Source organism: Thermobia domestica, chromosome 8, assembly GCF_964235325.1.
Source record: "Thermobia domestica chromosome 8, izTheDome1.hap1.1, whole genome shotgun sequence".
In the NCBI taxonomy this organism is placed as follows: domain Eukaryota; kingdom Metazoa; phylum Arthropoda; class Insecta; order Zygentoma; family Lepismatidae; genus Thermobia; species Thermobia domestica.
Window position 1 is genome coordinate 171,744,843 of NC_137461.1, and position 14,422 is coordinate 171,759,264.

At 34.6% G+C, this 14,422-nt stretch overlaps 1 protein-coding gene across 1 annotated transcript in view; it reads left to right on the forward strand.

Annotated features, from left to right (window-relative positions):
• Positions 1-12,316, forward strand: part of Kap-alpha3 (karyopherin alpha3) — a 311,578-nt gene extending 299,262 nt beyond the window's left edge. The window contains exon 11 of the mRNA XM_081769270.1: positions 11,046-12,316. Coding sequence (XP_081625396.1) covers positions 11,046-11,141 — 96 coding nt within the window. The 3' untranslated portion in view covers positions 11,142-12,316. The remainder of the gene's footprint in view (positions 1-11,045) is intronic.
• Positions 12,317-14,422: the final 2,106 nt, after the last annotated feature.

A 14,422-nucleotide genomic window follows, 5' to 3' on the forward strand; every position in this document is an offset into this window, starting at 1 on the left:
TAGTAATACCTTTATTTTTCAACATAAACCCCTTGGATAGCAACACACTTGCTCCAACGGTGCTGCAGTGCTCTTATCCCAGTAGGAAAAAAAAAAAAAAAAATCCTTACGTTGAGACCAGAGAAACTTCCAAGGCTGTCACGACGTCATTATCGCTTGCAAAACGTCGTTCTGCTAGAGCCTTTTTTAGATTAGGGAACAAGTGGAAGTCTAAAGAGGCCAGTTCAAAGCCGCATTCGTGAATAGTAGCCATGGCAACTGCTTATGTGTGGCCGGGAGCATTGTCATGATGGCAGAGAACGCCTCTGGACATCATTTGTGCCCTTTTTTCTTGAATTTGCACTCGAGGTTTTTTCAAAAGATCATTATAGTATTGTCCTGTGGTGATATGACCCCCTTGCAGGTAATCAATGAATATCACACCTAGGGAATCCCCCCCCCAAAAAAAAAAAACAGAGGCCATCACTTTGCCAGCGGAGGGGATCACAAATTGTTTCTTTGGGGAAGGGGAGGAGGGGTGCTTCCGTTGTTTGGATTGTTGTCTTGTTTCTGGCTGGTAATGGTGTACCCACACTCGTCCATAGTGATGGATCGACAGAGAAAATCATTCACATCTCGTTTTAACAGTTTCAAATAGTCCATGGATAGGAGGTACCGAGTGCATATTTGTTCGGGAGTCAGAAGACGTGGGACCCATCGAGCAGAAACTTCTGATAAACCAAGCTCATTCTTCAGAATATGATCTGCTTGCTCCTGTGATATGCCCAGCCTGTCTGCTATCTGTCGAGTTGACAATCGGCGATCTTTCATGATCACATCAAGTACCAGGCCAATGTTTTTCGTGGTGGTAGCACTTAATTGTCTCCCAGATCTTGGCTCATCTTCAACAATCTGCCTACCATGCTTGAATTCCTGCACCCATCTTTTGATGGTGCAATATGAAGGGGCAGATTCAGCTACGGTATTGATCATATCTGGCGGATCTCAGACGACGACACTCCTTTTAATTGCAGATACTTTATGACTGACCTGTACTCGATTTTTTCCATTTTCCCCAACTTCTGCAATGTCACTCACTTGAAGAGCCTGTAAAAGACAAAAGAAAATACTTAGAACCAAAAGCTTGATATACATTAATTTCAAAGCTTGTACTATTCTAACACACATAATTATTCTATTCTAGATTCTCATTTTCTATGTTAGGCTCAAAACTTTTCAGTCACCCCTCGTATATCATCATAAAAGAAATACGAAATACTTTTTGAAACGAAGAAAAATAACATAGAACTTTGTAAGTGGAGGCAAAGAAACCTAACGTATACACACTAAAGACGAATTATTTACCGCTAGTGATCGTGGTCCAGTGGTCAAGGCGATCTACCAGTAATCTGGAGGTCCTCGGATCAGATGCACGGCGCACAGTGGGAGATTTCATCGATCTAAGGGAACTTGATTCAATTTTGCGACCACGCAGTATAGCAAAGAATGTAGGTAGCTAAATATGCCGTTGGTATGTAATTGCCAGAAATTTGGGCGATGGACGCGTGCAATGGTTACAAATATGGTCTGAAGTGAAGCAACGAAGTGCGCGCTCTGAAGAACCTGCAACAGGTACGCTTTGTGCTAGCAATTCATTTGACTAGTATCCTGCTGTGCTTACACATAGTGATTACTGCGGTGCTGGAATATTACTGAGGATGTCCGAAGGGAAGATGGATCATTTGAACTTTGCATTGCATTGTAGGATTCTTCGAGAACAGCGTGGGAAAAGAGTGTATAGTGACGTGTGGAAAAAATCGTGTGTGAGAATTACAAACAAGGTTTTAATTACGTGTTCTGTGGTGATCAGTCTGCGGATTAAGTTCATCTGAAAATATATTAAGGTCAGAAGTGAAAACAATCGAGAAATCTTGCGCAAGAACATGAAGACGTGGTTTGAAAATGGCTGCCGTGTTTAGATGGCGTGCTATATGCGACGTGTGGGAACAACATGCGTCAACAATGTGGTTGGAAGCTTTAACGAACTGCATAATGGAAGAAACCGAGGTAGCAGAATTGACCACTTGTTCGCGAGCAAGAATAAGAAAATGTATTTATGATATACATGTTAAGTGGGACAAAGTCAATCGGCACCGGGAGAGGTTTCTAGAAGACAATGCAGCATAGTTGGAAAATGAAGTGGACTTCAACATAAAGCCTGTTCCGCTAACGGATACTTCTTTTGAAAATAAACGGAGTAGACCGAAGACAGTATTTGCGGATTGAACATCAAAAGTGCAAAGTAGAAAAGTAAAAGAACTTGTGGAATCAACCAGCAACGAGAAACTGTCGAGTGTGACTGAATTAAAAATACGGAGGGTAGGAAAACGCGACTCAGCAGCGATCGTCAAAGAAATTTATTGTTCTTCCCCCACACGGGGTACGAAAATCAAGAAATGTCGAAGCATTGCACTTCCGGTTCTGGCGAAATTATCAGAAGATGAATCTTTAGCGTTACTAGTTGATGCGAATCTTTCAGAAAACCAATATGTCGTGCGTGGTCAGGAAGAAAAAACAGTCTGTAAATGTATCCTCCTATGATAAGGTTAGAGATGCTAAGTAACGTTGTTATCCAGATGAAATAAAAATCACAGGAACATCCGTTGACATAACAGTGCAATCCCTTCTTGATCACGCCGTAAGAATACTGTAAAACACAAGAAGATCTGTTTCGAACTTTGTCCGATGTTCGCAAAATTAACTTTGTTCTTAAGTTACAATGGGGCAGTGATGATGCGCAACAATATGTATCGAAAACTCTTCTTAGATGAGCGTTCAACTGACTAGAGTTTGCTTAGTGTATCTATGGTCCGTATTCAATTGTAGTGTCGCTAACAATCGTAACTGAGTGATCGGCAAAATCCCGCTTCATCCTTTACCAGATATTGTCGCCCCCGTAAGTTTTGTGTTTGCGAAAGAAACGCTTGAGGTGTACAAAGCGAAGTCCAGAAAGTAGAAGATCAAATCCAGAAACTCACTCCGACCATTGTAACTGTAGGTGACAAGGAATTTATCGTTCTGCCTAAGATGATTTTATGTATGATTGACGGAAAAGTGTGTAATTCTGAATCCTCATGTCCATCTACGCAAACGTGTTATTCATGTGAAGCAAAACCGATAGAACTGAATCATCTTTGTATTCTTTCTCTTATAACTGTAGATCCGAACTTTTCAACTTCAGAACTCTCTCAGTTTCATTTTTGGATACGTTTTTTGGAATGTATTCTCCACATTGCGTACCGACTAAATATTCTTTTTTTAGTCACTGAAAGGATAATTGTGTAGGATCGAGGTAAATGGGAGACAATTTTTACTGTCCCTAGTGTTCAATTGGATAGACTTATCAACTTTACAATTTTCCAATACTGGATGCTGTATGATAGTTATACTGGACCAAAGTTTCAACAATTTTCTTTTTCTTAGTAATACTGTGGAACATAAGCCCAAAATATAATGGCAGAGGAGTTTCATTCTCTTTGAAATGAATTACTCTTTTTACATTATATTTTCTGTTGCACTTAATACTATTGAATCTAATAAACTGAGCTATCGACAGTGCTGCAATTTCTGGTTTTACCTTCTTGCAATACATCATTATTAACATTTAATCCTTCAAGTAACATTCATACAAAATTATTAGATCTATTTTAGAAAACTAATTAGTTCTACACAACATATTGTCATTTGCTTAGCGCGTGATTTCCTTTCGCAATAACAGTCATAATGGCTGCTATTCACGTGCGGATGTTCTGGATACAACAATCAGAGAATATTTCACATCTGAATGTTTACTTCTTAGTGACCTGACTTGAGAACTTCACAGAAATAACATTAAGATAAAATTTGCTCGTATGTTTTGAGCTCATAATTTCTTATCAGGTAACCATATTGGCGGCCATATTGGATTCTGTAGGCGATTGTGAGAGAATCTGTTATTGTCACATTATATTTCTTACTCAATTATATTTACATCTCATTGAGAGTTACATGAAAGGAAAATACGCTGAAATTCATATTCTAATCACTTCATTAATTTCTTTACTGTTTTGACAGCCATTTTGATGACGTCATACAGGAGATAGGAGACGTAGAAAACTTTGTCTCGGCTTTTTAGGTTCAGGTGTTCATACACTAACTATATTCCAAGTGGCATGTTGTAGCCGGATGTGAAATATTTTCTGACCGTTCTACCCCACTTCAGCTACGCTTTCTTGAGTGTAGGCTCCCAGCTGTCCTATTTTCTTATTTTTTCCTATGTTTTGGAAATTTGGCTATATTTTTCCTATATTTTAATCTTGTCCTTATTTCCTATATTTTGCAATGATTGAATTATTAAAAGGACAGTTCTAGTGATGATTTAAATTGGTGCTTATTAGCAATATGCTAAATGTGTCTGAACATTTTTTTCTGAGGGTCTAGTCACTAATTCTTACTATTACTTTTTATTTGCTTTTCCCTATCCTCCCATGTCTACGCTTTTTTTTTCTTTCTTCTTTGTTTCCCATATGCATATTCTTGCCCCAGTGAAGCTTAGCTGAGGAATCTTACCATGCTCCAGTTTCTTATAACGCAAGCTGTGTTAGTATTTTCTTTCAGCAGTGTATGCAGTAGTATTGACTAGGCATTTAGGTGTATTGATAACACCAACATCTTCTAATATTGCTGTACATAATAATATGCAGGGTTCCCACGTGCCCTGGAAAACCTGGAAATAAAAGTGTGTTGTGAAAACGCCCTGGAAATCATGGAAAGCAGAAAAATGGTGAAAATCCTGGAAATTTTCTTAAATTTATTTTGTATAACAGTTGTTAGAAGTATCTATGATGAATGAAATACTGTTACATTATTTATTTAAGAAAGAAATACGTTGATCAAATAATTCAATGTTTAATTAGATTCAAATACTTCATTATAGAGAAATAAGTTAGTCTTTTTTTTTTTTTTTTTTTTTTGTTAGAAAGATATGAAAGAGAAATAATTAAAATTTTTGCGTGCATTAATTGAATTTACGTATTATTCAAAATTATGTATCAATAACGACATGTAAAAATTGCCATGGTAATCCTATAAATAAGAGCTATTTCTTTTTCATATTCTATATTAATCTTGTTTCGAGTTGCCCATTGGGATGAAGGGTAGCTTTTTCTTACGATACATTTATATATTTTTTTCTGTGCTTCAGAGCGTAATATTCTATTGCATAAACCAAACTGTCCTATATTTTTTCAATGTCATGCTGGAAGGCCTGTGATTGTCTGTGGTTTTTTGAAATGCATGTTGGTTTAGATAGGCTTAATTGATTCAAATAAAGGTGATTTAAATCGAATGATTTTTTAAAAATCCATTATTTAAATCAAATTTATGTTACTTAAAACAGATATAAAATGGAATATTTCTGACTATTCTGGAACATTAGTCGAATGTAAGTTTGAAACTCGCATTCTAAACCTGTATGATGGTATGATTGTAAGAAGTTTAAAGAAAATACTTTTTTTTAGATTACAATTAACGACAAAGTATTTTTACAATATACCAATTTAATCATTTTGTATTGTGTAGGCGACTCCAAGAAAAAGTTCAAATCATTTGACATTGTGAATACCCACAATATCGTGATACACAACTGCCTTTTTACCGTAACAGGAACTTATATATATAAGTATACAAAAGCTGGCTGAATCGTTCGAAATGAACTTTTGTAACAAAACATATACCTGGAACTAGGATTTTATCATGTCACTTCGATTAAAATGCGTATTCTAAGGGGAATCAAAATTTATGACAAAAAGAGTGTTTCGGGAGCCTCTCAAGTTAGGAAAATGAAACTTTATATATAAACTCCTCTTTAAAAATAATTGAATACGTATCCCATGGTTTCAAAAATTTCGCTTTTAAGAAAGAAATTTCTATATATTTTTCCCTCCACGTTGAAATCGACGTTGTCTTATTATCATGGGAAAACGATGAATTGTTTGAAATTCATTTTTGAAACTGGTTAGCACTTTGATCAAGCTAATCTTTAGCATGTCATTTTCATTCAAGGGTGGAAAGGAGAATCAAAATGGTATTCCAAAAATAGACCATCTCACGAACCTCGGTACATGAAACTTACTATAAACAAGTATTAATAAGTGGCCACATGCTCCAACCTTTTAGAGAATTACAGTTCTAAAAAAGGAGGCAATTCCTATGTGAGGACATTGTTGGATCGTTTTAAATAATTTTTAAATATAACTTTGTTGACCTGGTTATTTATTGTTTATTCTACACTTGAATTGAAATGCGTATTCTAAGCCAGGGGAAGAGAGAGATTTTCGTAAACAATACAGCCGCACCGTTTGAAATGATTTTTCGATATAGGTAGCACTTCGGTTGAGTTAGGTTGACAAATCTCTCTTCATTTAGATCCAAATACGCATCCTAAGGAGGTGAAAAAGAGGGTTGAAATATACCTTTCATATATTTACAATAAACGTACACTTCCCGTAATATTAGTTATACCCGGTGGTCTCGTGGTTAACATGTGCCCCTTTGGTGCACCCTGTCCCGGGTTTAGATTCCCTGTAGGAAAGGATAAAAAAATTATTTTCACAATCGTTTACTTCCATTAATCACACAGTCCCCTTAGCCTAAATGGTATAAATATGAGAGAGAGAAATAAAATCATTCAGTTTTTGTGTAAGAAGTTATACTGTAAAACGAAAGAAAAATGGAAATTATATGTATTTAAAAACATAAAACTGTTTTCGGCTAGAAGCACCTTACTACTACAAGATCGTTCATATTGTGGTAGTATTTTATCATGCTTCGTGCAGACAACGTAAAATCAAATTCCCATATACAGTTCACATATATGAAAAAAAAAAAAAAAAAAAAAAAACTTTTTATCAAGGATATATACTACATGTGCGACGCAATACAGCATTTTCAGCTTCTTTGGTTCTTTACTGATTAAGATGATAAAAAAAAAATACGTACTAAGTTTATAATAATTATCTTCCTTTCGTCCAATTATTGTGAAGTGAATTCTCAGGATCACTGTGACCGCCCACCTTATACGTTGAGAGAACAATAACGTAAGACTACAGAGTAACTGTCACGTATGAGAAAACGTCTTTGGAAAAAGCATAAGTGTTACAAAAGCTCTGATTTCGTTCTTATTCTGAATCACATAATAAAAAAAAGCTGAAACCCTCCTTAGTTTACCAGTTTATAAAGGAATATAATTTAAATAGTACTTATTTTTTAAAATTAAGTACAACTGATGCAAGTAAAGAAAATCAGTTTAAATTAAAAAAATAAAACAAAACATTTTTAAGATAGTTATTTTTCAACCCTGATTGATAGCGAATGAAAAGTTTTCATTAAAAAAAAAAAAATCAGATACACTTGATTTAAGTTAAAAATATATTTAAACGAAAGAAATTAAAAGTGGTTGATAGCAAACAACGAGTGAACAGTTTTCACAAATCTATAGGGATTGCGCTACAGTTTATAGTGAGCAGAATAGTTGATATGTATATGAATGTTTAATTGAATTTACATGAAATTCCATTTAAAAAAAAAAAAAAAAACACTAGAAGGACGGAGCGGTCAATTTGACCGTTTTTTCTAACTTTTCCTATTGCTGTTCTCTAACCATTTTACTTAGAAATCTGAAAGTCCCTGACTTTTTATCATTTATAGGGTAGACTATGTGTAAAAATTTTGGAGACTGTCACGTCACTAGGGGTGGCGCTGTGTTGCAATACCTCCAGAAGGACGAAGCTTTCATTTGGACCGCTTGCTTATACTGACACTGAAAACATATTTTATTTACAATTAATGGTCTGTAATTTCGTTGCGATGGTAGTGTTTGAAGTCATTGTTATTGGAATAACTTTTTTGCGCGCGAGGGCATACACTCACACATGATATATAAAGTGGCGGATCCAGGATATGATCAAGGGAGGGGCTGAACCATAGTTTGCAGTTTTATCCAGTGTAAAGCAGGATTGAAGCCCATTTTATCCAGTGTATACCTGAGCGTGAAGGCGGGGGGGGGCTATAGCCCCTTTAGCCCCCTTGGATCCGCCCTTATGTATATATATAATGTATGCTTTGTAGTTAGTACTATCTAAGCTTCCAGATATAATGAAAAGTTGATCACTAGATGTCCCTGTTACTAACATTTCTGACATTATACATTCTAAACATAAGGAATTACATACCACTGACATTTACAAAGACAGTAGCTGTAATATACTGACAGCTTATAAATGCAAGAGCAACAGGAGTGTAGCTATTTTCAGTATTATGCATAAGGCATTTCGTGTGTCACAAGATAAGAAGAACTCTGAGTCTGTAATTTATTACAACAAAACAAAATTTGGCGTCGATGTCGTTGACCAAATGCTTCGAAAATGCTCTGTAAAATCACCCAGTATGAGGAGGCTGGTTCATGTGTTTTATAATGTAATGGATGTAGCATGTCTCAATTCCTGGATTGTTTATAAGAAAGTAACGGAAAGATATAAGAAGACGACAAATTCTGAGACAGCTCGGAGAATGTTTGACTAAAGCTGAGCATGTACAGGACGAGAGACAGTTTCTCGGATGATGATGAGCAACAACAGTGCAAGATGAGAAAACAATGCCGAATTCTGCTATGGAATGGCAATAAAATTACGGATGTGTGCAATATAGTAAGAAATATATATTTGTGGGAAGTGTGTAGGTAAAATCACAAAGCAAGTGTTTTGTAAGAAGTGTGTTTCTCATTGAGTGTTCTCTCTCTCTCAATTTGAAAGAGAGACTGCGACAGAAAAGTAATTGAATTACGTGTAAACTGCTTCCGTATAAAACCAGAACTGATTTCCATCACTACGTAATAGATTCTGTGGTGAATGAAAGTATATGAAAATTTATTCAAATATAGCTGTACTCTTATAGATAAAGAAATAGTTTTTTGCAATGACTGTTATAATTTTGCAGACAATACAGGACATTGCGGTAGTCTAAAACATTTACCTCCAAATTTCCTTTACAAAGTAACATTTTAAATGACACTTCAAAATTTAATCTAAAATAAATATAGAGTGTTAAGATTTTTTAAATTTATATTCCTTATCGTAGAAATATATAACATATCTGTACATACTACATACTTATAGCACTGTAGTAAAAGCAAATTCTACTATACTATGTAGAAATTTTTATTTCTAGTTACTTATTATGAAGTAATTACACCATTAAAAATAATTATTGGCAAATTAGAAATCGGATGCCATAAAATAATACCACAGAAGATATCCAATAAATCCCAATAACCCGCTTCCACCTTCAAATATAATGTAGCGGTCAAATTGACCGCTTAGTCTTTTGTGGGGGTAAACGTTTCCAGTCCTTCTAGTGTTAAAAAAATGTTTAAAAAGAATACAAGTGTCTTTCCAATCCAGTTATTTGCTACGTTCTTAATTATTTACTCTAAAAGCTACTATCGGCAAGAGTAAGAGCAAGAAAGAAAATATAGTTAAAGTAATTAATAAACATATGCAAATATTCTCAGTAATAGAATAAGAGAATATTTCAGCGTGTCTACTGAAAAGAGGATGCAATTACGTATTAAGTACTCAACAAGAGGGTAGTTGTTAGGCGATAGTAATTACCGTAATGTGTAGCTATCATTGAGATTTTATTTAGACAGAAAATTTAAATGTTGTTTACTTCCTTTAGCATCTGAGCTTGTAGCTATGCAAACAAAAATAGCGTAAATGAGCAGAAAACTGGAGATATACGTATTATATAGCTCCTCAGATGGTAGCCCTAATATGGGTCAGTTCATACGATGTGGTCCAGAGCACGTTTCTCGACCATCTCCGAAAATTGTAAAAAATAGAGTGTGATTAACCTTGTGTATTGAGAAGGTCAATAACACTATTCACGTTGTCGTATGTACAAAGTGATCCTGAATGGTGACCACCTTTGTTGTCGGTGGAGTGCCAATTTTTGCATTTGCCAGCGTGTACGAAAACTACAGGTGCTGAGGACTAGTAATTTCAGGTGATTTCATGTATTGGTTTGCAACCCAGCATATTTATTTAGAAGTAAGAATATATTTTCTCCGTGTACCTGTCTCTCGTCTAAACATTCGTTTTTGTTTGGTGTTCGTCTGATTTATTTATTTATTTAATGGCAGTTAAGGCTATATTTGCCTTTTCTTATACTCAACCAACTCAAATGTACACAAGATATACGTACTACCATTGACGTGAAATTCATAAAAATTACAATTGCTACATTAGTGCATATGTACATACATACACGTCCTGATTTGTACGTCCTCAGCAACTGTAGTCTTCGTACACGCTGGCAAATGCAAAAATTGGCACTCCACCGACAATAAAGATGGCCGCCATTTAGGAACACCTGTAATATGACAACGTGAATAGTGTTATTGATCTTCTCTTACACAAGGTTCATCACACTCAAATTTTTATAATTTTTGGTTATATTCGAGCAACCACTTTCACCATTTTGGACCACTTCGGATGGATTGACCCATATCCAAATATTTCTGACTATCATACTAGTTTTTATTTAATTTACTTTTTCAAAGGATATGGTCGTTCTACATTGTGTTCAAAATTGCAATGTAACGATATACATATTAATGTTCTGATAATACATGTGGATAAAATAGTTAATGTGGGTGAAGACATTATCGTACTATAAGGGAAATAATGTCGTGTTCTACTGCAGAAAAGCATGTATAGATGCACTGCATATGTCACCTATATGAAGAATTTACTACATACAATAAAATCAGTAAAATTTATAAAGATGTAGGTATATTTAGTAGGTCTGAAAAGTTTTTTTTTAAAAAAAAAAAGAGTAATACGGAGTGTTTTTAAGAAAAAATGTATGATTTGTTGTGTTAATAAATAAATAAATAAATAAATAAAAAGTGACACAAGTTAACGATTCCTTATATTAATGTTTTAATATAATGTACCATTTTTCTTTAGGTTGAAGATGATCCAAACTTAGTTCCACAAAGTACAGAAGGAGGCTTCCAATTTGATCCAAGTACTAGTATACCAAGTGATGGTTTCAAATTCTGATTTTCTTCCAGCAGTGCTACCCTCTGCTTAACACAGTGCAAAATAATAGAAAGGCCTTAACCAAAGTACGTGAGGACAAGAAAGTGTGGAAAAGGAAACAAGAAAAGATAGCTGTCGTTGATCTTGAGTACTACTGTGTAGTGCATTAAAGTGAAGGGTTTAATTTCCTTTCTGTGGTGTTATATTGAAGTTACATGTGACTCAAACCTTAGCATCTTTTCTGAGGAATTTTATGGGAAATATCGGCATGTGATGGTGGTATAAATTTGCCTTTTTATACCTTCAACAAGTTATATCGAGTTCAACAATTTCAAATATCCATGAACAGCTTTCAGTGAATATTTGATCCTGTATAAAACAGTAAGAGATCTAACAAGGTGGCGCTAAGCAAGTTTGATTGTTGTTCATGATATTTATATAGATGGGACAAACATGACGAAAAGAGAGAAACTACCGTCAGTCTAGTTGAGAAAAAGTTTTAATATAATAATCACGGACTTTCTTATGACTGCAAGAATTTCTTGTAATTGATAATACGCTCATTAAACTTGTGTTCTTTGAACTGTGCTTACTTAAAATAAATAAACATCGGTAGTCACACACACTAGTCACATACATCTCTTATGGAATGTTTCGGAGCCGATTTCATTTTATTTTTATTTATTTTATTTTATATTCTAAGTAAATTATTTGTGGATCCGTTATACATCAAGACAAGAATTAGATGCAGGAAACGTATATTCTGAAGCTTCTTTCTTTCCCCTTAGCTAAAATTGAGCAATGAAATCAGATAGTTTCAGATTTGAGATCATACTTGGTTCCGTACGATATTTTATTCATTTTGATTTTCCACAATCTTAAATCGAAATTTTAATTTCATGATGAAACCAAATATCAAAAATGTAGTGTGTACCGTGATTGCAAATATCTTGAAACGTAAACAATAAGCTGGTGGATTTTTTTATTTCGTAATATTTTCTTATATTTTCTGCTGTTAAAGGAGGTGCTCTTAAGTAGTTCAGAATTTCTTGAAGTTTATTGTTCATTTCGCAACTCTCTTTCAGATTATTGCATAGGTTTCATGTAGGGAATGATAACATGTATTGAAAGAATTTGTGTGAAACAAATATCTTAAAGGCAGTTTCTTTTTAATAAAAGTGGCATTTTATGCAACACTCTGGCATCATCATGATGTATTTTTATTGATATTTCCTTACAGGTGAACATAAGAACTTTGAAAGTAGTGGTTATTATACACTAATGCGGTCCTACTGAATATAAATATTTTGTTTCATCACGCAGTTTTCAAACATTAGTTAGTATAACTTACACCAGAGCTTGGGACGTGGTTCCCCCACCTTTTCTCAGCTAGTAAGAAAGATAGTACAGTTTAGTCACTACAAATTTCAAGCGTTTACACTGTTATACGAAATTGAATGGAATTCTGAGAAATAGAAGCTATGTAGTACTCCATTAATATTACGTTCGTGAACTATTCTCGTTACATACAACTATTTGTATTCGATTGTTCATTACGCATCATGTGGTCTTTCATGAAAGATATTCGTCCAGCATATGAAAGTTATGAACTCGACAAAAATAATGTTATCTTTCGGCTCCACAGCTACGAGCTTCAGAAAGTAACATGTATGAAGCTGCATGATCGGTTATTTTTTTTTTTATCACGTTCTAGAATTGTAAGCTCAGGTTTTTCTCTGTGTCTGTCCTTACAGGTTTTACCAAAAAGTGAAGGTGCACAATAAAGCTGATTTTCGACACTTTTTTTTCTCAGTGTATAAATTGATGATAATTAGGATAATTATTGTATCTGTGATTCGAAGAAGAAATATATTTAATTATCCCAATTTGTAGACACTTTCTACATACATACCTACATATCTGTATATAAAGAAAAAGTCTTGACTGACTGATTAATCAATGCCAAGGCCAAACCGCTTAAGCTAGAAACTTAAAATTCAGATAGAGCACAGGATTTGTGATGTGAGGTACCACTAAGGAAGGATTTTTGGAAATTGGGCGGGGAAGTAGGGAGAAGAAGGATGCCAGTTATTATTTTTAACTATCCATATTTCGGAATCTGAATATTACAGACATGAAATTTTATACATGGGCTTCTCATTTAAAGTAATTCGACGTGTCTTTCAGCGATTCTTGATACTTAATCTAGAAGGTAAGAAAATGGAATAAGGAAAAAATTACGGAAATTACAATTATTATAACAAGATGTCCATGTTTCGGAATTTAATAAGGTTAGAGATTTGAAATTCTGTATTTGGACAAATAATTTAAGATTAGACACGCGTTTCACCGTTTTTTATTTGTCCCAGAAAGAAAAATAAAGGCCTGAGGAAATATACAAGTCGGAATTGTAATTGTTAAAATAAGATGACGGTATCACGTGTGTCAAGTTAGCATACACACATTTAGAAACTATACAATCGTTAGTGCTGGTTAGTGCTAGCTTAACAACGTTAGTGCTGCTATACTTAAAAAAATAGAGGAACTTTTTTGTTGTATGCTAACTTGACGTCAAGTTAGCATACGCATATGCAAAAATTAAAGCACTAACGAAAGTAACTATACCAATCGTTAATGCTTCGTTAGTGCTAGATTCCCAACGTTAGTGCTGTTATACTTTAGAAATAGAGCTACTTTTTAGCAAAATTAACCATACCGACCGTAAGTGCGAATACTAATCTGATATTCTCTAACTTGACTAGTAAGTTGCTTTTCGGTAGGTGAAATTAAAAAAAAATGTTTGTTATACAATGTCTTCCAAAAGTCCTGTAAAAAAGTAAAAAGCTGTAACTTTGAAACTACTACTTACAATTTTGTATTTTATTTGTAATGTTTAGTGGAAATGTTAAAATTTTTGTTGGCAACAATGAGCGGATGTAAAGGTTGACGTCATAACCGCAAATCACGTGACAAAGATGGCGTCTACTCAAGAGAAAGCGCAGTGTGGCGTGGTTTTGTGAGTTAAAATATAGTGTTTTGGTGAGAAGAAAATTTCGACAAAAATATCAGAAACAACCACCTGCAGGTTCGAGTATCAAGAGATGGTACGATAAGTTCCTAGCTACCGGAAGTCTCTTGGACTTGCCTCGTAGCGAAAGGCCAACAACCAGTGTTGATGTGATTCAGTCCATGCAAGAAAGCGTGTTGCGAATTTCAAAGAAATCGTTGAAACGCAGATCCTTGGAGCTGCGAGTGTCAATGACAACGCTACACAATATCGTTCGTAAGAAAATAAAAAGCCT